This window comes from Ornithorhynchus anatinus, chromosome 1 (assembly GCF_004115215.2).
Source record: "Ornithorhynchus anatinus isolate Pmale09 chromosome 1, mOrnAna1.pri.v4, whole genome shotgun sequence".
NCBI classification, from domain to species: domain Eukaryota; kingdom Metazoa; phylum Chordata; class Mammalia; order Monotremata; family Ornithorhynchidae; genus Ornithorhynchus; species Ornithorhynchus anatinus.
The window spans coordinates 136,585,365-136,612,011 of record NC_041728.1 but is presented as its reverse complement, the minus strand read 5'-3'; the positions used below and the strand labels follow the sequence as shown (position 1 = coordinate 136,612,011).

At 46.7% G+C, this 26,647-nt stretch overlaps 1 protein-coding gene across 5 annotated transcripts in view; it reads left to right on the top strand.

The window, feature by feature from the left end:
- Nucleotides 1-26,363, top strand: part of SLC2A2 (solute carrier family 2 member 2) — a 72,813-nt gene extending 46,450 nt beyond the window's left edge. For 4 of the 5 annotated variants that reach the window (XM_029075585.2, XM_029075577.2, XM_029075596.2 and 1 more), the window contains 3 exons: nucleotides 19,072-19,173; nucleotides 25,409-25,612; nucleotides 25,701-25,969. In XM_029075585.2, coding sequence (XP_028931418.1) covers nucleotides 19,072-19,173; nucleotides 25,409-25,612; nucleotides 25,701-25,904 — 510 coding nt within the window. In that variant the 3' untranslated portion in view covers nucleotides 25,905-25,969. Of the gene's footprint in view, nucleotides 1-19,071; nucleotides 19,174-25,408; nucleotides 25,613-25,700 lie in introns of all 5 variants that reach the window. The other variant, XM_029075571.2, reaches the window with a different exon arrangement.
- Nucleotides 26,364-26,647: the final 284 nt, after the last annotated feature.

The window sequence follows — 26,647 nt, the reverse complement described above, 5'->3', positions numbered from 1 at the left end:
ATGACGTCAGCCTTTGGATCGGTAAGAATTTCGTTTCCTGATGACGATCGTTGGTACGATGGTATTTGATGGGATTGGATGGAAGAGAAGACTTGGGAGTCAGAAGGTCATGGGTTCTAATCCTGGCTCCGCCACTTGTCTGCTGTGTGACCCTGGGTAAGACACTTAATAATAATAATGTTGGCATTTGTTAAGCACTTACTATGTGCAGAGCATTCATTCATTCATTCAATAGTATTTATTGAGCGCTTACTATGTGCAGAGCACTGTACTAAGCGCTTGGGATGAACAAGTCGGCAACAGATAGAGACAGTCCCTACCGTTTGACGGGCTTACAGTCTAATCGGGGGAGACGGACAGACAAGAACAATGGCACTAAACAGCGTCAAGGGGAAGAACATCTCGTAAAAACAATGGCAACTAAATAGAATCGAGGCGATGTACAATTCATTAACAAAATAAATAGGGTAACGAAAATATATACAGTTGAGCGGACGAGTACAGTGCTGTGGGGATGGGAAGGGAGAGGTGGAGGAGCAGAGGGAAAAGGGGAAAATGAGGCTTTAGCTGCGGAGAGGTAAAGGGGGGATGGCAGAGGGAGTAGAGGGGGAAGAGGAGCTCAGTCTGGGAAGGCCTCTTGGAGGAGGTGATTTTTAAGTAAGGTTTTGAAGAGGGAAAGAGAATCAGTTTGGCGGAGGTGAGGAGGGAGGGCGTTCCAGGACCGCGGGAGGACGTGACCCGGGGGTCGACGGCGGGATGGGCGAGACCGAGGGACGGCGAGGAGGTGGGCGGCGGAGGAGCGGAGCGTGCGGGGTGGGCGGTAGAAAGAGAGAAGGGAGGAGAGGTAGGAAGGGGCAAGGTGATGGAGAGCCTTGAAGCCTAGAGTGAGGAGTTTTTGTTTGGAGCGGAGGTCGATAGGCAACCCCTGGAGTTGTTTAAGAAGGGGAGTGACATGCCCAGATCGTTTCTGCGGGAAGATGAGCCGGGCAGCGGAGTGAAGAATAGACCGGAGCGGGGCGAGAGAGGAGGAAGGGAGGTCAGAGCGCTGGGGTAGACACAGGGGAATCGGGTTGTCCCACGTGGGGCTCACAGTCTTCATCCCCATTTTACAGATGAGGTCACTGAGGCACAGAGAAGTGACTTGAGTTGCCCAGAGTCACACAGCTGACAAGTGGCAGAGCCAGGATTCGAACCCATGCCCTCTGACTCCAAAGCCTTCTGTGCCTCAGTTACCTCATCTGTAAAATGGGGATTAAGACTGTGAGCCCCACTTGGGACAACCTGATTACGTTGTAGCTACCCTAGCGCTTAGAACAGTGCTTGGAACATAGTAGGCGCTTAACAAATACCATAATTATCATTATTATTACTTGACTTCTCTGTACCTGTTACCTCATTTTGAAAATGGGGATTAAGACCGTGACCCCAACGCGGGACAGGGACTGTGCTCGATCCAATTTGCTTGTATTCACCCCAACACTTAGTGCAGTGCCTAGCACATAGTAAGCGCATAACAAATGTCATCATTGTTACTATATTATTATTATTTGAGACAGTGGCCTGGAGGTAAAAGATTTGGTGGCCTATTGCCCTGGGACCACCTTCCCATTCAGCTTGGAAACAAAAGAAACAAAAGTGTATAATTTATTATAGAGTGAGGATGCTTGATAATTTTTATCAATAATAGTAACAATAATAACAATAATAATATTTGTTAAAGGATTACTATGTCCCAAGCACTGTACTAAAAGCTGTGGTAGAAGCAGCATGGCATAGTGAAGAGAGCCTGGGCCTGGGAGTCAGAAGGTCATGGGTTCTAATTCCGGTTCCTTCCCTTACTTCCTGTGTGACCTCGGGCAAGTCACTCAACTTCTCTGTGCCTCAGTTACCTCGTCTGTAAAATGAGCATTAAGACTGTGAACACCATGTGGGACAGGGTCTGTGGTAGAAGCAGCATGGCATAGTGGAGAGAGCCTGGGCCTGGGAGTCAGAAGGTCATGGGTTCTAATTCCAGTTCCTTCCCTTACTTGCTGTGTGACCTCGGGCAAGTCACTCAACTTCTCTGTGCCTCAGTTACCTCATCTGTAAAATGAGCATTAAGACTGTGAACACCATGTGGGACAGGGTCTGATTAGTTTGTATCTACCCCAGGGCTTAGAACAGTGCTTGACACATAGTAAGCGCTTAACAAATACCATCATTATTTAATACAAGGTCATCATACCATCATTATTAGATACAGGATCATCACATCCCAGGAGAGGCTCACATTCTAAATAGGATCTAATCCCCATTTTACAAATGACAAAACCGGGGCACAGAGAAGTCAAATGACTCATCCAAGTTCACACAGCAGGCTAAAGGAGGAATTGGAATTAGAGCCCAGGTGCTTTATCCACTAGTCAGTGATTTTTGTTTTCTTCCCTCTGATCTCCCAAGGCCTCGACATACCATTAGCGTGATCTGGCTGCCTAGATGATATAGGTATTTCTGTTTTAGTCTACAAACACGGATATTTAAATATTATCTTAGACCAGTCAATCAATTACAGGCTTGCTCTCCAGATCAAAAGTGTATTTTTTCTGACCTCTTTAAGCATCACTGGACCTTGGAAAGAGGGGGAGGAGCAGATAACAAACAGAACTCACACGGAGCCTTCCGAGAAAAGATAGCGATCCATCCGAGCTAAAAGTCCACTCTGAAGCAATGCTGCTTTCCCCAGAATCAACAGGACTAAGCTTGAGATTCAAATGGACTGTACCAGGGGAGGAGGGGACTTTTTGAGGGAGCTGTAGCATGGCATAGTGGTTAGAGCACGGGCCTGGCAGTCAGAAGGTCATAGGTTTTAATTCGGGCTCCACCACTTGTCTGCTGAATGACCCTGGGCAAGTCACTTTACTTTTCTGTGCCTCAGTTACCTCATCTGGAAAATGGGGATTGAGACTGTGAGTCCCACGTGGGACAGGGACTGTGTCCAACCCGATTTGCTTGTATCCACCTCAGGGCTCAGTACGGTTCCTGGCCCATAATAAGCATTGAATAAATACCATTATCATTATTATTATTATTATTATTCATTAAAGTAGCAGCATGCCCTACTGGAAAGAGTGGGGTCTTGGAATCAGGGGATCTGGGATCTTCTAATACAAGCTCCACCACTTGCCTGCTTTGTGGCCTAGGGCAAATCATTTCTTTGTACCTCGGTTTCCTCCTCTATAAAATGGGGATTATTTCCCTGTTCTCCCCACACCTGGATTGTGAGCCCCACGTGAGATGGGAACTGTGCCTTACCTGATTATCTCGTGTTTTCCCCAGTGCTTGGTACATATAAGTGTCTAACAAATACCGTGATTGTAATTATTCTGAAACACAGTATAAATTTGGCTCTATCCCCCTGGGAGCTGGGTCTTCGGTCTCAGCTTCCGTTACTCAACATGCCACACCAAGAGCGAGGAGAGGCACGGAAGTAGCCAATATTGTCAATTTATACACCCGGACCCTCACTCATTCGGCCTCAAAGAGCCAAAACCATTTATTTGATCAAGTATTATTAGGTTCAGTATTAAGCATTTCCCCTCTCAGGCTCCCAACTGGTGAGTTTCCAGTACTCTATCAGTCTCGATTAAGGGAAGGAGAGTCAATCAGAGGCATATTCATTCATTCAATCATATTTATTAAGCTCTTACTGTGTGCAGAGCACTGTACTAAGCTCTTGGGAAAGCACATACGGCAATAAAAAGTAACAATCTCTGCCCACAACGAGCTCACGGTCTGGAGGCAGGAGACAGACATCAATACAAATAAGCAGACATTAATATAAATAAATAAAATTACAGATAAACACATAAATGCTGCAAGGTGGGGGCGAGGGGGAGAGCAAAGGGAGCAAGTCAGGGTGACGCAGAAGGGAATAGGAGATGAGGAAAAAGGGGCTCAATCATCCACTGCATTCCTAGCTTGGCCAGTGGCTAGCCAGTGGCAGGCAATCTGCTACAAGTCAAAACTCAACTGTGCTGGGCAGCAGCTGCACGGGAGAGAGTTGAGGGCAGAGACTCATTTACTGCACGGAAGAAGGCAGTGGTCAATCGCTTCCGTATTTTGACCAAAAAGACTCTACGGATCCACTACCAGAACGTTTGCAGATGGAGGTGGGGGCATTCTGGGAGAGATGGGTCCATGGGTCAGAGATGACTCAACAGCATAAGACAAGATTCCGCATTTAGTTTATAAAAAGCACCCTTTAGACAAGTTCAGAAGAGCTCCTTATAAAATAAACAGCCTAGACCGTCAAGTTGGACACTGGTGAAAACGAGCAGTGCGATATCCAAATGAGCGTATCTTTCATTCATTCATTCAATTGTATTTATTGAGCTCTTACTGTGTGCAGAGCACTGTACATGGGGTATTAAATAGGTATCTTCTAGACCGTGAGCCCGTTGTGGACAGGGATTGTCTGTTGCTGAATTGTACTTCCCAAGCACTTAATACGGTGCTCTGCGCACAGTAAGCGCTCAATAATTATGATTAAGTGAATGAAGTAACCCTTATTTTCTTTCCCTTCCTAGCTTTCATTCATCGTAATGCTTAGACGCTTTTCTCCGAGCCCAAAGAGATTCATCTGTGGATCTTAGCTGGCTTCCCTTTATGCCTTTTCAAGTTGATCAAGGGGTGTGCATCTGTTAATTAAGGTAGCATGATTCTAAAATATGCAGCTGCTTATGCGGGCTGTGATGACCACTTCAACTATTATCAGCTTATTGTCAGCTGGGTCAACTCCACAAAAGATCAAAAGTTCTACTATGCTTCAGTGTTGCTAGAGCATTCTCGAAAGGTATTCGTTCATTGGCATGGTATGTTTTATAGACAATATAGGGAAAGGGGAACAAAAAGAGGAGGGAACAAGTGACATATGGGAGGAAAGAACAGCCAGGGACGAAGAGGCAGGCAGGGACATGGACCGATCGAAGTATGAAAGGAACAACTGGAAGGGATTTGCCATTTGCCAGGGAAATTACTAGAAGGGCCTTGAGTTGCGAGGAAGCTGACTTGTAAGAAGGAAGCTGTTGGAGAGGTCCGAAGCCAACGGTAGGGAGTTTCTCCTACCATTTGGGGAACGGCACTGGAATCACATCAAGGGTTCCTCAATCCAAGAACCTGCCTGGGGGATGCCCACGTCAGAATTTCTGCCAATTGATGAATTCTATTTTCTATTCTTCCAATCCCCAGTTCCCCACCTGCCTGCCACCCTTAGATAGCGACTACTACCTCCTCGAAGAAGGTCGGACAAATTTCACAATCTGAGGCCGGGAGAGGGCAGAACATGAAGGGTGGAGGAAGGGGAAAGGAAAGAATGGGAGGAGCATCACAGGGACAGGACAGGGAGAGGGCCCAGGGTCAAGGCAACTGCAGGAAGGAGTAGAAGATATCCCTGAGCATGTCTGCTCCCAGATCAAAATCCCCATCTGCTCAGGTGACTTTCAGCCAACCTGTTTCAAGAATACAGGTTAACCAAAATCCAACTTCTGCATAATCGAAGATGGACCTGAAAATCTGCCTAAGAAATATTGTCCAGGAACACCCTCCCTCCTCAAATCTGACAATTACTCTCCCCCCATTCAAAGCCTTATTGAAGGCTTTCTCAGAAAAATCCCCACTTTTCCTCATCTCCCATTCCCTTCTGTGTCACCCTGACTTGCTCCCTTTGCTCTTCCTCCATCCCAGCCCCACAGCACTTATGTATATTTATATTTACTTTCATTTATTCATATTGATATCTATCTCTCCCACTCTAGACTATACGTTGTGGGCAGGGAATGTCACCGTTTATTGTCGTATTGTACTTTCCCAAGCACTTAGTACAGTGCTCAGGGCTTGGGTGTCAAAGGTGATGGGTTCCGATCCCGGCTCCGCCACTTGTCAGCTGTGTGGCCTTGGGCAAGTCACTCAACTTCTCTGTGCCTCAGTTCCCTCATCTGTAAAATGGGGGTGAAGTCTGTGAGCCCTACGTGGGACAACCTGATTACCTTGTATCTACCCCAGCGCTTAGAACAGTGCTCGGCACATAGTAAGCGCTTAACAAATACCAACATTATTAACATTATTAAAGTAAGTGGCCAATAAATATGATGAATGTGTGAATGAATGAATCGCTGAACTACCACCTCCTTGAAGAAGGTCAGACAAATTTCACCATGTCAGGCTGGGGTGGGAAACATCAAGGGTGGAGGAAGGAGAAGGGAAAGAATGGGAAAGGCATCACTGAAACAGGACAGGGATACAGCCCAGAATCAAGGCAACCGCAGGGAGAAATAGATGATGTTCCTGAGCATGCCTGCTCCCAGATTAAATTCCCATCGGCTCAGGTGACCTTCAGCCAACATAAATCACGAATAACTCGTTACCCAAAATCCATCTTCGGCATAATTGAAAATGGACCTAAAATATTTGCATCTGTAAGAAATATAAGGGTTTGGAATTTTGTTTCCGATGAAGTCTCTGAACAAACAGGGGTGTCTGATTTTCATTTTGAGTTTGGAAGTGGATTATGGGGCAGGACACTGGGGGTGGTACTTGAGGGGAGGTAAGAAGAAAAGAAGAGGTGTGACAGAAGAGGAGGAAATGATGGAAAGGAGAAAGAGGGACAAGGAAGAAGAACAGGAAAAGGGGCTCAGAAATATTTCTTCTCTTTCTCCACTGCTGCTCTTGATTCTTTGCCAGGTACTGGAAGTGAGAACAGGCAGCTCGGAGTAATAATAATGATGATATTTGTTAAGCACGTACTATGTGCCAGGCACTGTACTAAGCGCTGGGGTGGATAGAAGCAAATCAAGTTGGACACTGTCTCAGTCCCACGTGCGGCTCACAGTCTCAATCCCCATTTTACAGATGAGGGAACTGAGGCCCAGAGAGGAAAGTAACTTGCCCAAGGTCCCAAAGCAGACACGTGGCAGATCCAGGATTAGAACCCATGACCTTCTGACTTCCAGGCCCATGTTCTAGCCACTATGCTAAGAAGAGTGGGGATGGGGGAAGGGGCAATCACCTGCCTGAATAGCAGCCGATTCTCAGATTCTGCTCCAAGTGGCCATGTTGGGGGCCCGTCTGCCCTCCAGAGACGGCAGCTTGAAAATAATAATAATTATGGCATTTGTTACGTGCTTACTATGTTCCAGGCACTGTACTAACCTCTGGGGTGGATACAAGCAAATTAAGTTGGACACAGTCCCTGTCTCACGTGGGATTCACAGTCTTAATGCCCATTTTACAGATGAGGTAAGTGAGACCCAGAGAAGTGAAGTGACGAGCCGTAGGTCACACGGCAGATGAGTGACGGTGTCGGGATTAGAGCCCATGACCTTCTGACTCCCAGGCCCGGGCTCTATCCAAGAAGCCGGAGGAGGGAAAAAGGATGTGGTGGGTAAATGGACCCTCTTCCCAGGGTCCCAGTGGATGGGGAAGGGAAACCACCTCCGCCAAACCCCGCAAGAGCCAGAACAATGGCAACGTTATCCTCTATTGCCGACCATGGTTGTGGGCAGGGAATGAGTCTCTTATATTAATCATACATTCGATTCATTCAATCATATTTATTAAGAGCTTACCGTGTCCAGAGCACTGTACTAAGCACTTGGGAGAGTACACCGGCTTGGGAGTCAGAAGTCGTGCGTTCTAATCCTGGCTCCGCCACTTGTCTGCTGTGAGACTTTGGCAAGTCACTTCACTTCTCGGTGCCTCAAGTCACCTCATCTGCAACATGCGTAACAATAATAATAATAATGCTGGTATTTGTTAAGTGCCTATTATGTGCAGAGCACAGTTCTAAGCGCTGGGGTAGATACAGGGTCATCAGGTGGTCCCACGTGAGGCTCACAGTTAATCCCCATTTTACAGATGAGGTCACTGAGGCCCAGAGAAGTGAAGTGACTTGCCCACAGTCCCACAGCTGACAAGTGGCAGATCTGGGATTCGAACCCATGAACTCTGACTCCCAAGCCTGGTCTCTTTCCACTGAGCCACTCTGCTTCCCCTATTATCAGCTGTGGGACTGTGGGCAAGTCACTTAACCTCTCTGTACCTCAGTTCCCTCATCTGTAAAATGGGGATTAAGACTGTGAGCCCCACATGGGACAACCTGATTCCCCTGTATCTCCCCCAGCGCTTAGAACAGTGCTCTGCACATAGTAAGCGCTTAACAAATACCAACATTATTATTATTAAGACTGTGAGCCCCTTGTGGGACAACCTGATAACTGTATCTACCCCAGTGCTTAGAACAGTGCTTGGCACATAGTAAGCGCTTAACAAATACCAACATTATTATTATTATTACACCACAACAGTGTACAGTCACATTCCCTGCCCACAGTGACCTTGCAGTCTAGAAGCGGGGAGATGGACATTAATATAAATACATTTCAGATATGTACCTAAGTTGTAGTGTATTCTCCCAAGAGTTCAACAAAGTGTTCTGCACACAGTAAGCGTTCAATAAGTATGACTGACTGACTAGCTCATCAGGGTCAGACCAGAATGGTAAATAATGATGGCGTTTGTTAAGTACTTACTATTCAATCGTATCTATATAGCGCTTACTGTGTGTAGAGTACTGTCCTAAGTGCTTGGAAAGTACAATTAGAACAGTGCCCGGGAACATACGAAGCGCTTAACAAATACTATCATTATTATTACAGTTCAGCAATAAAGAGACACAATCCCTGCCCACAATGAGCTTACAGGCTAGACGCGGGGAGACAGATATAAAGCAAGTAAACAGGCATCAACAGCATCGATACAAATAAATAGAATTACAGATGAGCTATGCTGCTTAGAGAAGCAGTGGAAAGAGCCTCGGCTTGGGAGTCAGAGTTCATTGGTTCGAATCCCGACTCTGCCACTTGTCAGCTGTGTGACTGTGGGTAGGTCACTTCACTTCTCTGGGCCTCAGTTACCTCATCTGTAAAATGGGGATGAAGAGCGTGAGCCTCACGTGGGACAACCTGATGACCCTGTATCTCCCCCAGCGCTTAGAACAGTGCTCTGCACATAGTAAGCGCTCAAATACCAACATTATTATTAGATATAGATGCATCAAACTATGTGTCAAGCACTGTTGTAAACCCTGGGGTAGATACAAGCTCATCAGGTTGGATCCAGTCCCTATCCCACGTGGGGCTCACAGTCTTAATCCCCATTTTAAGATGAGGTAACTGAGACACAGAGGAAGTGAAGCGACTCGCCCAAGGCCACACAACAGGCAGGCGGCAGAGCGGGGATTAGAACCCAGATCCTCCTGACTCCCAGGTCCGGGCCCTATCCACTAGGTCACGCTGCTTCCCTAGAGCCCCTTCCCGGGCGTTACGCCCTGACCCCACCTGAGCCGGCCTGCGCTCGGTGCCTCTACTGCTGGCTGCTGATACTGGGCCAGCGAGGGGCAGCTCGGCCCATGGGGTGGATCCCCGCCATGGGTTCCCGGGCCAGAGATTCTGCCCCACCGGCTGGCACAGCCTGAGAAATAGAACTGCCATCTCGGCTCCACCTCCAGCCCCTTTCTGGCCCCATAGAGAAGCAGTGTGGCTCAGTGGAAAGAGCCCGGGCTTGGGAGTCAGAGTTCATGGGTTCGAATCCAGGCTCTGCCACTTGTCAGCTGTGTGACTGTGGGCAAGTCACTTCACTTCTCTGGGCCTCAGTTCCCTCATCTGTAAAATGGGGATTAACTGTGAGCCTCACGTGGGACAACCTGCTTATCTTGTATCTACCCCAGCGCTTAGAACAGTGCTCTGCACATAGTAAGCACTTAACAAATACCAACATTATTATATTCATGTATTGGGTGTATATTAATGTCTGTCTCCCCCTCTAGACTGTGAGCTCACTGTGGGTAGGGAATGTGTCTCTTTGTCGTATATTCTGCCAAGAGCTTAGGAGAGTGCTTTGCACAGAGTAGGCGCTCAATAAATATGATTGAATGAATGAATGAATCCAGGGGGTGGGTCAAACAAGCCCAAAAAGCTGTGGGGAGCCAATTTAACGGAGTCACCCCCACAGAGCCCGTGAGGCCATGACCCGCACAGAGTGGATGCCTAAGTTTGCAAGCAATGCCAGGAAGGCATCGTAGAAATTGAGAATCCCCCTATCCTCCGCTCCGAGATTTGAGCTGTGCATGAAAATACCAACAGCTGCTGATTTTTCAGAAAGAAAAGAAACTGGAATGAGTACAACTAAAAACATCCTTTTTTTTTCCTAATATTTGTTAAATGCTTACTATTTGCCAGTCACCAAAGGAAAAGCTGGGGAAGATATAAACTAATCACTTTGAACACCGTCCATGTCCCGTTTAGGGATCGTAGTCTTAACCCCCATTTTACAGATGAGGTAACTGGGGCCCAGAGAAGTGAAGTGACTTGTCCAAGGTCACACAACAGGTAAGACCCAGACCCCATTGATGCCCAGGCCCATGCCCTATCCATTGGGAAACACTGCTTCTGAAGCAACTGTGTTTTATCTTTAAATTCCAACAGTCTAGCTTGTTCACTGAAAGATGTAAATAAGGAAGACGGAAGGCTCCGCACACGGTAAACGCTCAATAAATACTACTGATTGATGGAAGTATTGATCGAAAAAACAGAAATGGGACCGTCTCTCTCGTAGCTGCCTCCTGCTAGGATCCAGATTGCCACAGGAACTGGTTGGGTTATGTTTTTCCACCTTCTGGAGCTGATTCATTCAATCGTATTTATTGAGCGCTTACTGTGCGCAGAGCACCGTACTAAGTGCTTGGAATGTACAATTCGGCAACAGATAGAGATCATCCCTGCCCAACAACGGGCTCACAATCTAATCAGCTACTGGCCTGGGGAGATTTGGGGCATCGCAGCACCCCAGAGCCTAGGCACTTAGGGAGAAAGGGGTAGCTCAGAGCTCTGAGGAGCTGTCAGGCACTGGGGGAAGCAGCGTGACCTAGTAGAGAGAGAGCAGATCTGGGAGTCAGAAGGACCTAGGTTCTAATCCCAGCTCTGCCGATTGCTTGCTCTGAGACCTTTGGGAAATCACTTAACTTCTCTGTGCCTCAGTTTCCTCAACTGTAAAATGGGGCATCCTGTTGTCCCTCCTACTTAGACTCTGAGCCTCCTGAGGGACAGGGACCGTGTAATAATAATAATATTATTTGTTAAATGCTTACTATGTGCCAAGCACTGTTCTAAGTTCTGGGGTAATGAGGTTGTCCCACGTGGGGCTCACGGTCTCAATCTCCTTTTTACAGATGAGGGAATTGAGGTCCAGAGAAGTGAAGTGACTTGTCTAAGGTCACACAGCTGACAAGTGGCGGGAGCCGGGATTAGAACCTATGACGTGCGACTCCCAAGACCGGGCTCTTTCCACTAAACCACGCTGCTTCCTGCACCTACCCCAGCAGTTAGAACAGTGTTGGAGACATAGTAGGTGCTTAACAAATACCATTAAAAAAAAAAGAGGCACCCAGGAGTTTGCACTCTTCCTGGAAAAGAGATCATTCGTTCATTCAATAGCATTTGTTGAGCGCTTACTATGTGCAGAGCACTGTACTAAGCGCTTGGAATGGACAATTCGGCAACAGATAGAGACAATCCCTGCCCATTGATGGGCTCACAGTCTAATCAGGGGAGACAGATGGACAAAAAACAAGACAACTTAATCACGATAAATAGAATCAAGGGGATGTATGCCTCATTGACAAAATAAATAGGGTAATAAAAATATGTACAAATGAGCAGAGTGCTGAGGGGAGGGGGATGGAGGAAGAGCAGAGGGAAAGCGGGGAAAGGGGGCTTAGCTGAGGGGAGGTGAAGGGGGGGTAGAGAGGGAGCAGAAGGAAAAGGGGAAGCTTAGTCTGGGAAGGCCTCTTGGAGGAGGTGAGCTCTCACCTCCACAGTCAGTCATTCAATCAATCGTGTTTATTGAGAGCTTACTGTGTGCAGAACACTCTACAGAGGGCTTGGGCGGGTACAATATAGTAATACAACAAATTCCCCACCCACGATGAGCTTCCGGGCTAGAGGGGGAGATGACAGAAACCAGAGCAGCTCAAGCCAGCACTTTGGAGTTCTACTGGTTGAACTGTCTTCAAGAATGCCAGCAGCTAAACCTTTAGCTAAGCGTCGGGATGGCCTCAGGGCGCTGTTAAGAAAATGTATACGCTATCATGCCCACCGCCCCCTTACCCTGGAAACATCAATCAATCAGATTTATTGAGCACTTTCTGTGTGCAGAGCACTGTACTAAGCCCTTGAAGAGTACAATCTAATAGAGTTGGTAATAGTAATAACAATAATCATGGTATTTGTTAAGCACTCACTCTGTGCCAGGCACTGTAATAATAATAATGGTGGTATTTGTTAAGCACTCACTCTGTGCCAGGCACTGTAATAATAATAATAATGGTGGTATTTGTTAAGCACTTATTATGTGCAAAGCACCATTCTAAGAGCTGGGGGGGGGGGGAAATACAAGGTGATCAGGTTGTCCTACGTGGGGCTCACAGTTTTAATCCCCATTTTACAGTTGAACTGAGGCACAGAGAAGTTAAGTGACTTGCCCAAAGTCACACAGCTGGCAAGCGGCGGAGCTGGGACCTCTGACTCCCAAGCCCGGGCTCTTTCCACCGAGCCACGCTGCTTCTCGTGTACTAAGCCTAGGGGTGGGTACGAGCAAATTGGGTTGAACACCGTCGCCATCCCACATGGGGCTCACAGTCTCAATCCCCACTGTACAGATGAGGTACCTGAGGACCAGGGAAGTGAAGTGACTTACCCAAGGCCTTCCAGCAGGCATGTGGCAGAGCCGGAATTAGAACCCACGACCTTCCGATTCCCAGGTCCGTGCTCTATCCATTATAGTGTGTTCCCGGCCCACGATGAGCTTATAGTCTAGAGGGGGTTAGGCAACGTTAGCTTCACTGACTTTCCTCTCCTGGTTCTCCTCCTGTCTGTCCAGCCACTCATTTTCAGTCTCTTTCACGGGCTCCTCTTCTGCCTCCCACCCCCTAACAGGACGGGTCCCTCAGGGTTCAATTCTGGGTCCCCTTCTATTCACCCGCTACGCCTACTCCCGTGGCGAGGTACGGAGCGATTTTTCATAAAGTTTGAAGAAGTGACATATATTTCTTTCTTTTCTCTCTTTCATCAGCCAAACTGCAAAGCATTTATCATTCAACCGATCACGCAGAGAAGCAGCGTGGCTCCGTGGAAAGAGCCCGGGCTTGGGAGTCAAAGGTCATGGGTTCGAATCCCGGCTCTGCCGCTCGCCAGCTGTGTGACTCTGGGCAAGTCACTTAACTTCTCTGTGCCTCAGTTACCTCATCTATAAAATGGGGATTAAGACTATGAGCCCCATGTGGGACAACCTGATCATCTTGTATCCCCCCAGCGCTTAGAATAGTGCTTTGCACATAGTAGGTGCTTAACAAATACCACCATTATCATTATTATTATTAGAGCACAAGCCTGGGAGTCAGAAGTTCATCGGTGCTGTGTGACCCTGGGCAAGTCGCTTCACTTCTCTATGCCTCAGTTACCTCATCTCTAAACAAGTATTGAGACTGTGAGCCCCATGTGGGACAGGGACCACGACTAACCCGATTTGCTTATATCCACCCTAGTGCTTAGTACACAGGAAGTGCATAATGAACCCCCGTAATTATTATTATTTATTCTTATTTATTGTGGGTTTGATCAATCATATTTGAGTACTGTACTAACCTCATGGGAACGTACAATACAATTACACGTGGCTCAGTGGAAAGAGCGTGGGCTTTGGAGTCAGAGATCATGGGTTCGAATCCCAGGTCTGCCACTTGTCAGCTGTGTGACTTTGGGCAAGTCACTTCACTTCTCTGTGCCTCAGTTACCTCATCTGTAAAATGGGGATTAAGACTGTGAACCCCACATGGGACAAGCTGATTCCCTTGTGTCTACCCCAGCGCTTAGAACAGTGCTCTGCACATAGTAAGCGCTTAACAAATACCAACGTTATTATTAATTACAAGATCGCTGCCCACAAAGAGCTTGCGGTCTAGAATGGGAGACGATCATTAAAATAAATACATTTTGGATATAGAAATAAGTGCTGTGAGATTGAGGGTGGGGTAAATATCAAGTACTGAAAGGGTACAGATCGAAGCTCACAGGTAAACTAAGGGAAAGGAGTAGGGAAAAAGAGGGCTTAATTGGGGAAGGGATTTTGGAGGAGATGAGATTTTTATTAAGGCTTTGAAGGTAGAGAGAGACCCCTATCATATATGGAGGAGGAGGGCCTTCCAAGCCAAGGGGAGGACATAGGCACCTGACAATACTCTGAGCAGAGAAATCTTTCTAATCCATAATCCCATATTCATTTGAAAGGAACCCAAACTCTATTATCGAATAATATAACACCATGTGGGTCAGGGTCAAAGTCCAATTCCAATATTGTGTATCTATTCCGGCACCTAGTACGTTGCTTAGGACATAATAAGTGCTTAATAAATATCAAAATAGAGCAGTTATTATTGTTAGTCTCTGAATTCCTGGGGGTGGGGAGTGTATTTTTTTAATGGTACTTGTTAAGCACTTGCTACGTTCCAGGCACTGTACTAATTGCTGGGGTAGACGCAACCTATTCACATTGGATACACAGTCCATGTCCCAACAAGGAGCTCAAAGTCTTAATCCCCATTTTACAAATGAGGTATCTAAGGCACAGAGAAGTTAAGTGACTTGGCCAAGGTCACACAGTAAACGTTGTTCCACACCTGCTCTTAAACCAAATCCCTGCCGTGGAACCCCCGCTGAAGACTTCTCCCCGAGTTATGTTCACAGTGAACATCTGCCTATTTCAGCGGAACGGCCTACCTGGCTGACCAATTAATGAGCTCTGGGCCAATTTCCTCACTAAGTCGGAGAATGACCACCTCGTTCTCTCCCCTGCAGCCTCCCTCACATGAACCCTGTTCCTATCAAACAATGACTCCAGTCCACAAACACTAACTTGGCTCCTTGCAGTATTTTGAAAACAGGACTAAAGGTTTGGCAGCCAGAGAATCACAGCTTAGATTTTTTGAAAGAGAATTATGTCCCCCAAACCAAAAGCTGATAGTAGGTCTGACCGTTAAGTTTTAGAAATGTTCCACTGAAATTAGAGTTTAGGGTCTTCTTGTCTGGAACATACAGAAATGTCCCATATTCCTATTTAAACAAATGACTGACCTACGTGGGAAGTCCTGAATAACTGTGATATTTGTTATACGCTTACTATACGTCAGGCGCTCCGGCACTTACAAGATAAACAGGTTCAACGTGGGACTCATAGCCTAAGAGAACTGAATGGGTTTGGGAGTCAGCAGGATCTGGGTACTAATCCCTACTCCACCATTTGTCTGCTATGTGGCCTTGGGCAAGTCACTCCATTAATCTGTGCCTCAGTTGTCTCATCTGTAAAATGGGGATCAAGTTTGTGAGCCCCATGTGAGACAGGGACTCTGTCCAACCTGATTAGCTGGCATCTACCCCAGTGCTTAGTAGAGTGTCTGGCACACGGTAAGCTTTTAAACACCAAATTATAATTATTATGATGATGGTGTTTGTGAAGTTCTTACGATGTGTCAAGCACTGTTCGAGCACTGGAGCAGATACAAGATAATCAGGTTAGATACAATCCCTGTCCCACAAGGGGCTTATCGCCTTAATCCCCATTTTACAGATGAGGCAACTGAGGCACAGAGAAATTAAGTGACTTGCCCAAGGTCACACAGCAGGCAAGTGGCAAGGCCAGAATTAAAACCCAGGTCCTTCTGACTCCCAGGCCCGTGCTCTATCCACTAGGCCATGCTGCTACTTGATAAAAAAAAAAAAACCAGATATTGAATCCCCACTTTGCAGATGAAGGAACTGAGCCACAGAGAAGTTAAGTGACTTGCCCAAGGTGACCCAGCAGGTAAGCATTGGAGTCAGGGTTCGAATCCAGGTCCTCAGACTCCCGGCCCCATCCTCCTTCCCCTGCTTCTGCTGCTTCTTGAAGGGAAGAGCTCTCCATGTGGGCTTTCAAGCGTGTAGGTCACCATGGGAGATAATAGGTACATTTACCCTTCCTAGATAAGTTGTTTCCGGTACAATGCTCTGCTCAAACATGTTGATATTCAAGTGATGGTAATTAGGCCTTTTAACTCATTAGCTAGAAATTCAGGACAACTGGTATTTGCATTTCTGTCACACTGAGAACAAAATCACTGAGTTTAGGTTATCTTCAAAACCAAAAGAGAAAGAAGTGAGATTGCTTTCGAAACAGCTACATTTGGATCTAGAATAGACAGGAAATTGGAGGAAACTCTAAGCCTATATAGTCTTTGAATTTGTAGCTCTGGAAGATTTGTGTTTCCGTTTTTTTTTCAGGCCAGGAAATTCATTCACATGAGTAAAAATGTATATTTGCAACACAGAGGTAGATGTCACAGAGTTCTGTTATCTAGGCAGCACATTGACCAACTAAGAAATGATAGACAAGGAAATAGAAAGCCGACACTTCCCCTGGGAGACTGTCAAACCATGTGTGGCTAAAGCTAGGTATCAGACTCCAGATCAGGTCTAAGGAGCTATAATAATAATAATTGTGGTATTTTTTAAGCGCTGGCTAAGTGCCGGGTGCTGTACTACGAAGTGGAATAGATACAAGATAGGTTGGACACATTTTATGTCCCACACGGGGCTCACGGTATTAATCCCTATTTTACAGATGAGGTAACTGAGGCTCCAAGAAGTGAAGTGACCTGCCCAAGATCACGGGGCTCACGGTATTAATCCCTATTTTACAGATGAGGTAACTGAGGCTCAAAGAAGTGAAGTGACCTGCCCAAGATCACACTGTGGATAAGTGACGGAGGCAGAATTAGAACTCAGGTCCTGCTGAGTCCCTGGCCTGTGCTCTATCCACTAGGGCATGCTGCTTCTCGGTAGTATTGTCCAGCCTCTTCTCTGGCTGTGAGACAGCAGCGTGGCTCAGTGGAAAGACCCTGGGCTTGGAAGTCAGAGGTCATGGGTTCGAATCCAGGCTCTGCCACTTGTCAGCTGTGTGACTGTGGGCAAGTCACTTCACTTCTTTGTGCCTCAGTTACCTCATCTGTAAAATGGGGATTAAGACTGTGAGCCCCAAGTGGGACAACTTAATTACCCTGTATTTACCCCAGCGCTTAGAACAGTGTTCTGCACAAAGTAAGCACTTAACAAATACAAATACCAACCTCGGCCACGCACTGACAGCACATCCAGTTCCTTGAGCAGTTCCATCAGCGTCATTTTCCCAGCCACGCTCAATATCAAATTGCGACTCAAGGTTAAAAACAATGAAGTTGTGGAAGGTAGTTGGTCTTTTAGTGTCGAAATGAGGATCACCTTAATCAGTATGTTGAGTGGGACTTGAGAAGAGAACGAGTCGCAGCAGGATCCCCAAACAGCTGATGCACGGGGAGCTGAAATAGGGAAATCAAACACAAAGAGGGTAGAGGAAAAGTTTTAAGGTCACAGAAAAACAAAAGCTTCAAACAATGCTGCACCCCAGCTGAAATCTGGAATTTGGTGGCAGAAGATAGACCTGCAGGATATACTGCCATGAAGAAAGAGCCATGGCCTAGTGGATAGAGTGAGGGCCCGGGAGTCAAAGGTCATGGGTTCTAATCCCAGATCCACCACTTTTCTGCTATGCGACATTGGGCAAGTCATTTAACTTCTCTGTGCCTCAGTTATCTCATCTGTAAAATGGGAATTAAGACTGTAAATGCTATGTGGGACAGGGACTGTGCCCAACCTGATTATCTTGTATCTGAGAAGCAGCGTGGCTCAGTGGAAAGAGCCCGGGTTTGGGCTTCAGAGGTCATGGGTTCAAATCCGACCTCCGCTGCTTGTCAACCGTGTGACTTTGGGCAAGTCACTTCCCTTCTCTGTGCTTCAGTTCCCTCATCTGTAAAATGGGGATTAAGACTGTGAGCCCCACGTGGAACAACCTGATCACCTTGCATCCCCCCCAATGCTTAGAACAGTGCTTTGAACATAGTAGGCGCTTAACAAATACCATCATTATTATTATCTACCCCAGCACTTAGTACAGTACATACAACATAGTAAGCACTTAACAAATGCCATTTTTTTTAAAAAAAGAAGAGTGACTCTTTCTGAGCCTGAGCTTCGTAAGGAACGCGGGACCAAAAGGCAAAAGAGAAAACTGCAAGGAGCTTCGAACATTAAATTTGATGACACAACAAGGAGTGATAGTTTTGTGTGCACAAAGGGGCTGAGATTGTGTGTTTTCCCATTAGTCTGTTCAGTCATACAAGCCCTCATAGCTGAATTTCACCATCAGCAGTGTCTTCTTTGAATAGGGACAATGACTCTATGCATGTTTTTCGGGCCCTGCGTATGAAAGTTCAGTGGAAGTTAAAGTGCCTTTTCAATAGAAAGGAGAATTATGATAATAATAATAATAATAATGGTAGTATTTGTTAAGCGCTTACTATGTGCCAAGCACCATTCTAAGCACTGGGGTAAATACAAGGTTATCAAGTTGTCCCACGTGGGGCTGAGAGTCTTCATCCCCATTTTACAGATGAGGTCACTGAGGCATAGAGAAGCTATGTGACTTGCCCAAAGTCACACAGCTGACAGGTGGCAGAGCCAGGATTAGAACCCATGACCTCTGACTCCCAAGCCCCGGCTCTTTCCACTGAGCCAGGCTGCTTCTGCTAAATATTTATTAAGTGTTTACTATGTGCCAAGCACTGTTCTAAATGTTCTAAGCACTGGGGTAGATACAAGGTAATCAGGTTGTCCCTCATGGGGCTCACGGTCTTAATCCCCATTTTACAGATGAGGTAACTGAGGCACAGAGAGATTAAGCGGTTTGCCCAAAGTCACACAGCTGACAAGTTGCAAAGCCGGGATTAGAAGCCACAACCTCTGACTCCCAAGCCTGGGCTCTTGCCACTGAACCACGCCGCTTCTCCTTGTAACATTCTTGCAAGTTCTTGCAACATTTAGAGCCGAAAGATTCTAATTTGTCTTTTGCATTTCTCAGGTGTTCCTTATAGAGAAAGCTGGAAGACGTTCCCTGTTTCTGATCGGTTTGATTGGAATGTCTGTAAGCGCCATCGTTATGACAGTGGGACTTGCGTTATTGGTGAGTTTGGTGGGTGATATGCTCTTGGCATCAGGTTGTGCCTATTACCCATGCCTAAATTAAAAATTTTTTTAAAAAATTAAATTTTGGTATTTGTTAAGCGCTTACTATGTGCTAAGCTCTGTTCTAAGCGCTGGGGGGGATACAAGGTGTTGGGTCGTCCCACGTCGGGCTCACAGTCTTAATCCCCATTTTCCACATGAGGTAACTGAGGCTCAGAGAAGTGAAGTGACTTACCCAAAGTCACACAGCTGACAAGTGGCAGAGCAGGGATTAGAACCCATGACCTCTGACTCCCAAGCCCGGGCTCTTTCCACTGAGCCACACTTCTTCTCTAGTGCCTACTAAGGTGGGACCGTCTTGAAAGATCTTGAAAGCTCAATATTTGCCCCGTCACCTAATGTGGCAGTGGGGAGACTTGGTTATGTGAAACCAAAGACGGAAGGGCTGAGGTCAGTTAAAAAAAACCCAAAAAGCGAGCCGAGACATGTGGGAGGAGGAGTGTAGGGAGGTAGATGCAGGGCGACCTAGCCCCCCAGCTCTCTCCCTTTGGAGAGGGAGTAGGAGAAGAGTGGGGAAGGTGTGGAGAAACCGGGAGCAAGGCCTAAGCGGGGAAGAAAGAGGGGCCGGAAGGGGAGGAGTTGGAGTCGGTGATAGTCCAGAAAGAGCTGGTGACAGGTATTGGGGGCAGATGCCGCCTACGGGTTCTAGGGCTTGGTTACCTCACCTCCCTTCTCTCTTTCCACTGCCCGTCCGTACACTCCGCTCCTCTGCCGCTCAACTCACCGTCCCCCGTTCTCACCTATCCCGCCGTCGACCTCTGGCCCCCGTCCTCCCGATGCCCTGGAACGCCCTCCCTCCTCACCTCCGCCGAACTCACTCTCTTCCCCTCTTCAAAGCCCTACTGAGAGCTCACACCTCCTTCAGGAGGCCTTCCCTGACTGAGCCCCCCCTTTTCCTTCTGCTCCTGCTCCCCTCCCCATTCCCCCTTCTCCCGCCCTCTGCTCTTCCCCTTTCCCCTCCCCACAGCACTGTGCATATTTGTATGTTATTTATTACTCTATTTATTTTGTTAGTGATGTGTGTATATCTATGATTCTATTTATCTACCACCAGACCACTTGTTTTGTTTTGTTCTGTTTTGCTTTGCTGTCTTCCCCCGTTTAAATTGTGAGCCCATTACTGGGCAGGCATTGTCTCTATCTGTTGCCAAATTGTACATTCCAAGTGCTTAATATAGTGCCCTGCACATAGTAAGCCCTCAATAAATACAATTGAATGAATGAACCCCTGTACTTTGATCACAGGGTCACCTTGGAAGTCCAAGTGATCAATCAGTCAATCAATCATATGTACTGAGCACCTACATTATGCAGAACACTGAACGAAGTCCTTGGGAGGGTATCTCGCAGCATGGTGTAATAATGTTGGTATTTGTTAAGCGCTTACTATGTGCCAAGCACTGTTCTAAGCGCTGGGGTAGACACAGGGAAAGCAGGTTGTCCCACGTGGGGCTCACAGTCTTCATCCCCATTTTACAGATGAGGGAACTGAGGTACAGAGAAGTTAAGTGACTTGCCCACAGTCACACAGCTGACAGGTGGCAGAGCTGGGATTCGAACTCATGAGCCCTGACTCCAAAGCCCGTGCTCTTTCCACTGCGCCACGCTGCTTCACGGTGTAGTGGATAGAGCATGGGCTTGGGAATTAGAAGGCCATGGATTCTAATCCTGGCTCATGGGTTCTAATCCTGCCTCCGTCATTTGTCCGCTGTGTGACTTTAGGCAAATCCTTCAACTTCTCTGGACCTCAGTTACCTCCTCTGTAAAATGGGGATTGAGACTGTGAGCCCCATATGGGACAGGGACTGTGTCCGAGCCCATTTGCTTGTGTCCACCCTGCCGATTAGTACGGTGCCTGGCACATAGTAAGCACTTAGCGAATACCATAATTATTATTAATTATTAATAATATTATCCCTGTCCATAAGGAGGTTAAATCTCACAGGGGAGAACAACACCAAAATTAATTACAACCAGACAGAAGTAGTCAAGTATATATATATAGATTAGTGCTTCAGGCAGTTGTGAGTACTAAAGGGTTGAGGTGGTGGTGAAGGGGGTGGGAGAAGAGGGGAGGAAGGCTTAGTCAGGGAAGGCTTCTTGGAGGAGATGTGCTTTCAATCAGGCTTTGAAGTGGGGAAGAGCAGTGATCTGTCTGAATTGAGGAGGGAGGGCGTTCCAGGCCAGAGGTAGGATGTGGGCGAGAGGTCGGCGGTGAGATAGATGAGATCGTGGTACAGTGAGAAAGTTAGTGTTAAAGGAATGAAGTGTGCAGCCTGGGTTGTAGAAGGAGAGAAGTGAGGTGAGGTAGGAGGGGGCAAGGGGATGGAGACCTTCAAAGCCAATGGTGAGGAGTTTTTGTCTGATGCGGAGGTGGATGGGCAACCGCTGCAGTTTCTTGAAGAGTGGGGAAAGATGGTCTGAACGCTTTTGAAGGAAAACGATCTGGGCAGCAGAATGGAGTATGGACTGGAGTGGGGAGAGACAGGAGGCAGGGAGGTCAGCAAGGAGGCTGATACAATAATCAAGGCTATCAAGGATAGGATAAGAGCTTGCGTTAATGCAGTAGCAGTTTGGATGGAGAGGAAGGGGCGAATTTTGGCAAAATTGTGAAGGAAGAACTGACAGGATTACCCTGCTGCCTCCAAACTCTTTGAGGGCAGGAAGCGGGTCTACTAACTCCGTTCTATTGTACTCTCCCAGGTATTTACTGCAGCTTTCTGCACACAGTAAGCACTCGATTGATTGATTAATTAATTGATCCACTGCAGTTTGGTTTCTGCCCCCTCCCCTCCATGGAAACTGCCCTCTCTATGGTCACCAAGTGACCCCCCCCCTTCTTGCCAATCCAGTGGCCTCTACTCCCTCCTCATCCTCCTTGGCCTACCTGTCGCCTTCAACACCGAGGTCCACCCCCTTCTCCTGGAAACGTTATCTAACCTTGCCTTCACTGACACTGTCCTCTCCTGGTTCTCGGCCTAGCTCTCCGACCGCTCATTCTCAATCTCTTTTCCAGGCCCTCCTCCGCCATCTCTTTTCTATGGTATTTGTTAAGTGCTTACTATGTGCCAATCACAGTACTAAGCGCTGAGCTAGATACCAGGTAATCAGGTTAGACACAGTCCCTTTCCTACATGGGGTTCACGGCCGTAATCCCCATTTTACAGATGAGGGAACTGAGGCAGGGAGAAGTGAAGTGACTTGCCCAGGGTGACACAGCAGACAAGTGGCAGAGCCAAGACCAGATCCCAGGTCCGACTGACTCCCAGGACTGTGCTCTCTCCACTAGGCCAAGCTGCTTCCCATTCCTCGAGGTTAAATTCTGGGTCCCTTTCTATTCTCCATCTACACTCACTGTCTTGGAGAACTCAGTCACTCCCTTGGCTTCAATTTACCCCTCTGCATGGTTGATTTCCAAATCTGCCTCTCCAGCCCTAACTTCTCTGCGGTTTTGCATTTCTTGCTGCCTTCCGAATATCTCTGTGTGGATGTTCCGTGGATAGCTCAAAGTTACCATGTCCAGACAGAATTTCTCATATTCCTACCTAAATCCCATCTTCCCCATGACCTTCCTATATCCATTATAATAATAATGATCATGGCATTTATTAAGCACTTACTATGTGCCAAACACTGTTCTAAGCGCTGGGGTAGATACAAGGTGATCAGGTTGTCTCACTTGGGGCTCACACTTTTAATCCCCATTTTCCAGATGAGGTAACTGAGGCCCAGAGAAGTTAAAAGTGACATGCCCAAGGTCACAAGCAGACAAGTGGCAGAGACGGGATTAGAACCCACGCCCTCTGACTCGCAAGCCTGTGCTCTTTCCACTGGGCCATGCTGCTTCTCATTACATAACACCACTGTCTGCTCTGTCTCCCCTTTTTAGACTGTGAGCCCATTGTTGGGCAGGGATCATCTCTGTTGCCGTATTGTACATTCCAAGCGATTAGTACAGTGCTCTGCACACAGTAAGCGCTCAATAAATACGATTGAATGAATGAATGAATGAACAAGCCCATAACCTTGGCCCCATGCTTGACTCATAGCGTAGCGGATAAAGCACAGGCATGTGAGAAAGAAGGCCGGGTTCTATTTCCAGCTTCACCACTTGTCTGCTGTGTGACCTTGAGCAATCACTCCACTTCTCTGGGCCTCAATTGCCTCATCTGGAAAATGGGGATTGAGACTATGAGCTCCACATGAGACAGGGACCACGTCCAACCCAATTTGCTTGAATTCACCCCAGCAATTAGTTCAGTGCCTGGCACATAGTAAGTACTTAACAAATGCCACTATTATTATTATTATTAACTGTCATGAAATCCTGTCAGTTCTACCTTCATAATATCCTTTAATCTGCCCTTTTCTCTTCATCCAAACTGCAACCATGCTGATCCAACCATTTATATCTTACCTTGACTTGCATCATCCTCCTTGCTGAGCTCCCTGCCTCCTGTCACTCCCCTTTTCAGTCCATACTTCACTTTCTTCCCTGGATTATTTCTCTAAAAACCTCCAGTGCTTTTCCTTCCATTTCCAGAATTCTTTTTCATAATATTTTTTATAATTATTAAAATTGATAACTTTTTATAATATTTGTTGAGCCCTTACTATGTCACAGTCACTGTAGTAAGTGATGGTATAAATACCAGATAATCAAGTTGGACACAGTCCGTGTCCCTCATGAGGCTCACCGTCTTAGTCCCCATTTTGGAGATGAGGTAACTGAGGCACAGAGAAGTGAAGTGACTTACCCAACGTCACAGAGCAGACACGTGGCGAAGGCGGAATTAGAACCCAGGACCTTCTGACTCCCAGATCCGGGCTCTATCCACTAGGCCAGGCCTCTTCCAGTTATTCGGTTTGCTCGACCTTCTTCAGTGGGACAGTTGGGGGACAAAAGTGTGTTTTGATTTGGCAATTTTTTTAGAGGAGATCATGTTCTTTCATCAGTAGCAGCAACAACAGTATTGATTTTCTACTGATCCCGGAGCACTGTTTTAGACGCTTGGGAATGACACCGCCTAGCGGAACAAGCATCGGTCTGCGAGTCCGAGGGCCTGGGTTCTAATCCCTGTTCTGCCAATTCCTTGCAGTTTGACCTCGGGCAAGTCACTTAACTTATCTGCGCATTAGTTCTCCTGTTGTCCCTTCTATTTAGACTCTGAGCTCTATATGGGACAGGGACTGTGGCCAACCTAATTAACTTGTAACTACCCCAGGGCTTAGAAGAGTGTTTGACACATAGTAAGCACTTAAATACAGTCCACCTCTGTATCAATTGTATATATTTTCATTACCCTATTTATTTTGTTAATGAAATGTACATCGCCTTGATTCTATTTATTTGCTATTGTTTTAATGAGACGTTTATCCCCTTGATTCTATTTATTGCTATTGTTCTTGTCTGTCCGTCTCCCCCGATTAGACCGTGAGCCCGTCAAAGGGCAGGGACTCTCTATCTGTTACCGATTTGTACATTCCAAGTGCTTAGTGCAGTGTTCTGCACATAGTAGGCACTCAATAAATAGTATTGAATGAATAAAACAAAAACTCTTCACCATTGGCTTTAAAGCTCTCCATGACCTTGCCCTTCCTACCTCACCTAGCTTCTCTCCTTCTCCAGCCCAGCCCGCACACTTTGCTCCTCTGGTGCTAACCTTCTCACAGAGCCTCCGTCTCGCCTGTCTCACTGTTGACCCCGGCCCATGTTCTACCTCTGACCTGGCACACCCTCCCTCCTCAAATCCCGCAGACAATTGCTCCCCCACCCCCTCAAAGCCTTACTGAAGGCCCATCTCCTCCAAGAGGCCTTCCCAGACTAAGCCCCATTTTCCCCCATCTCCCACTCCCTTCTGCATCGCCCTGACTTGCTTCCTTTGCTCTCCCCTCTCTCCCTGCCCCACAGTACTTATGTATATATCTGTCATTTCATTCATTTATATTGACATCTGATTATCTCCCCCTAGATTGTGAGCTCGCTGTGGGCAGGGATTTTCACTCTTTATTGCCGTATTGTACTTAGTCCAGTGCTCTGCACACAGTAACCGCTTAATAAATGCCACTGAATGAAGGAAGGAAGGAATAAAAAAACCAAACAACATCCAATAGAAGTAAAAGACCAGTCTCCGCTCTCCTAGAAGTTTCAGTCCTTGTCCTTTTCTTGTTAGGATAAATTTGACTGGATGAGTTACGTGAGTATGGTGGCCATCTTCCTCTTCGTCAGCTTCTTTGAGATTGGACCAGGCCCCATCCCCTGGTTTATCGTTGCTGAGCTCTTCAGTCAAGGACCTCGTCCTGCAGCGATTGCAGTAGCCACATTCTGCAACTGGACCTGCAACTTCATCGTGGCCATGTGTTTCCAGTACATTGCGGTAAGAGCTCTCTCAAGTCGGCGGCAGAAGCGCCCAATATTCGCCCCCTCCCACTACTAATGGGAATTCTTTGCTTGTCTCCACCCAGGATCTGCTTGGCCCTTACGTCTTTGTCCTCTTTGCTGGGATAGTTTTAGGATTCACTCTGTTTACCCATTTTAAAGTACCAGAGACCAAAGGGAAGTCTTTTGAAGAAATCGCAGCAGAATTCAAAAGGAGAAGGCGAGCTCCCGCTAAGGGCTCCAAGATGGCTGCAGAACTGGAATACCTGGGTGGCAATAAGAACGTGTAAAGGAAACGTAGGAAGACGGAAGATGGAAAGAAGACGTGTTTAGGCATAATGGGCCTGCAGAGCTTGGGACCGGCCTCTTTTGAAAAGTTGGATTTTGAGGTGCTTTCTTAATCGAAAAAATTCAAAATGTTTTTATTTACAGTCTAAGAGGCATACGTCAAAATTCTCAAGAGGAGACAGACAATCTAGGCCATTACTACCTGTTTACATGATGCTGTGACCTACTTCTGGCATGTAATAAGTGTTTAACCAATGCCATAATTATTATTATAATGATTATGACAAAGCCAAAATACTAGTCTTTTCTGTTTCCTCAAAGGGCTCTTTCCTCAAAGTCAGTGTCCTTGCACACACTGACAGCAGCCAGAAGAAAAGTAGGAAAGATTTCCACGTGGGACGTTATTCATTCATTAGGGCTATAACTGAAAAATTAAAGTTCCATCAGTAGATACACGAAAAGATTGGGAACGGTTGCGATTGAAATTACTCCCACTTAGGCGTATGGTCCAAAAGGTTAAATAATGATGACCATCATCATGGTATTTTTTAAATGCTTACTATGTGCCAGACACTGTTCTAAGCACTGGGGTGGATACAAGCAAATCAGGTTGGACACAATTCCTCTTCCTTGTGGGTCTCTCAGTATCAATCCCCCTTTTACAAGTAAGGTAACTGAGGCTCAGAGAAGCAAAGTGACTTGCCCAAGGTTATAGAGCAGATAAGTGGTAGTGCCGGGATTAGAA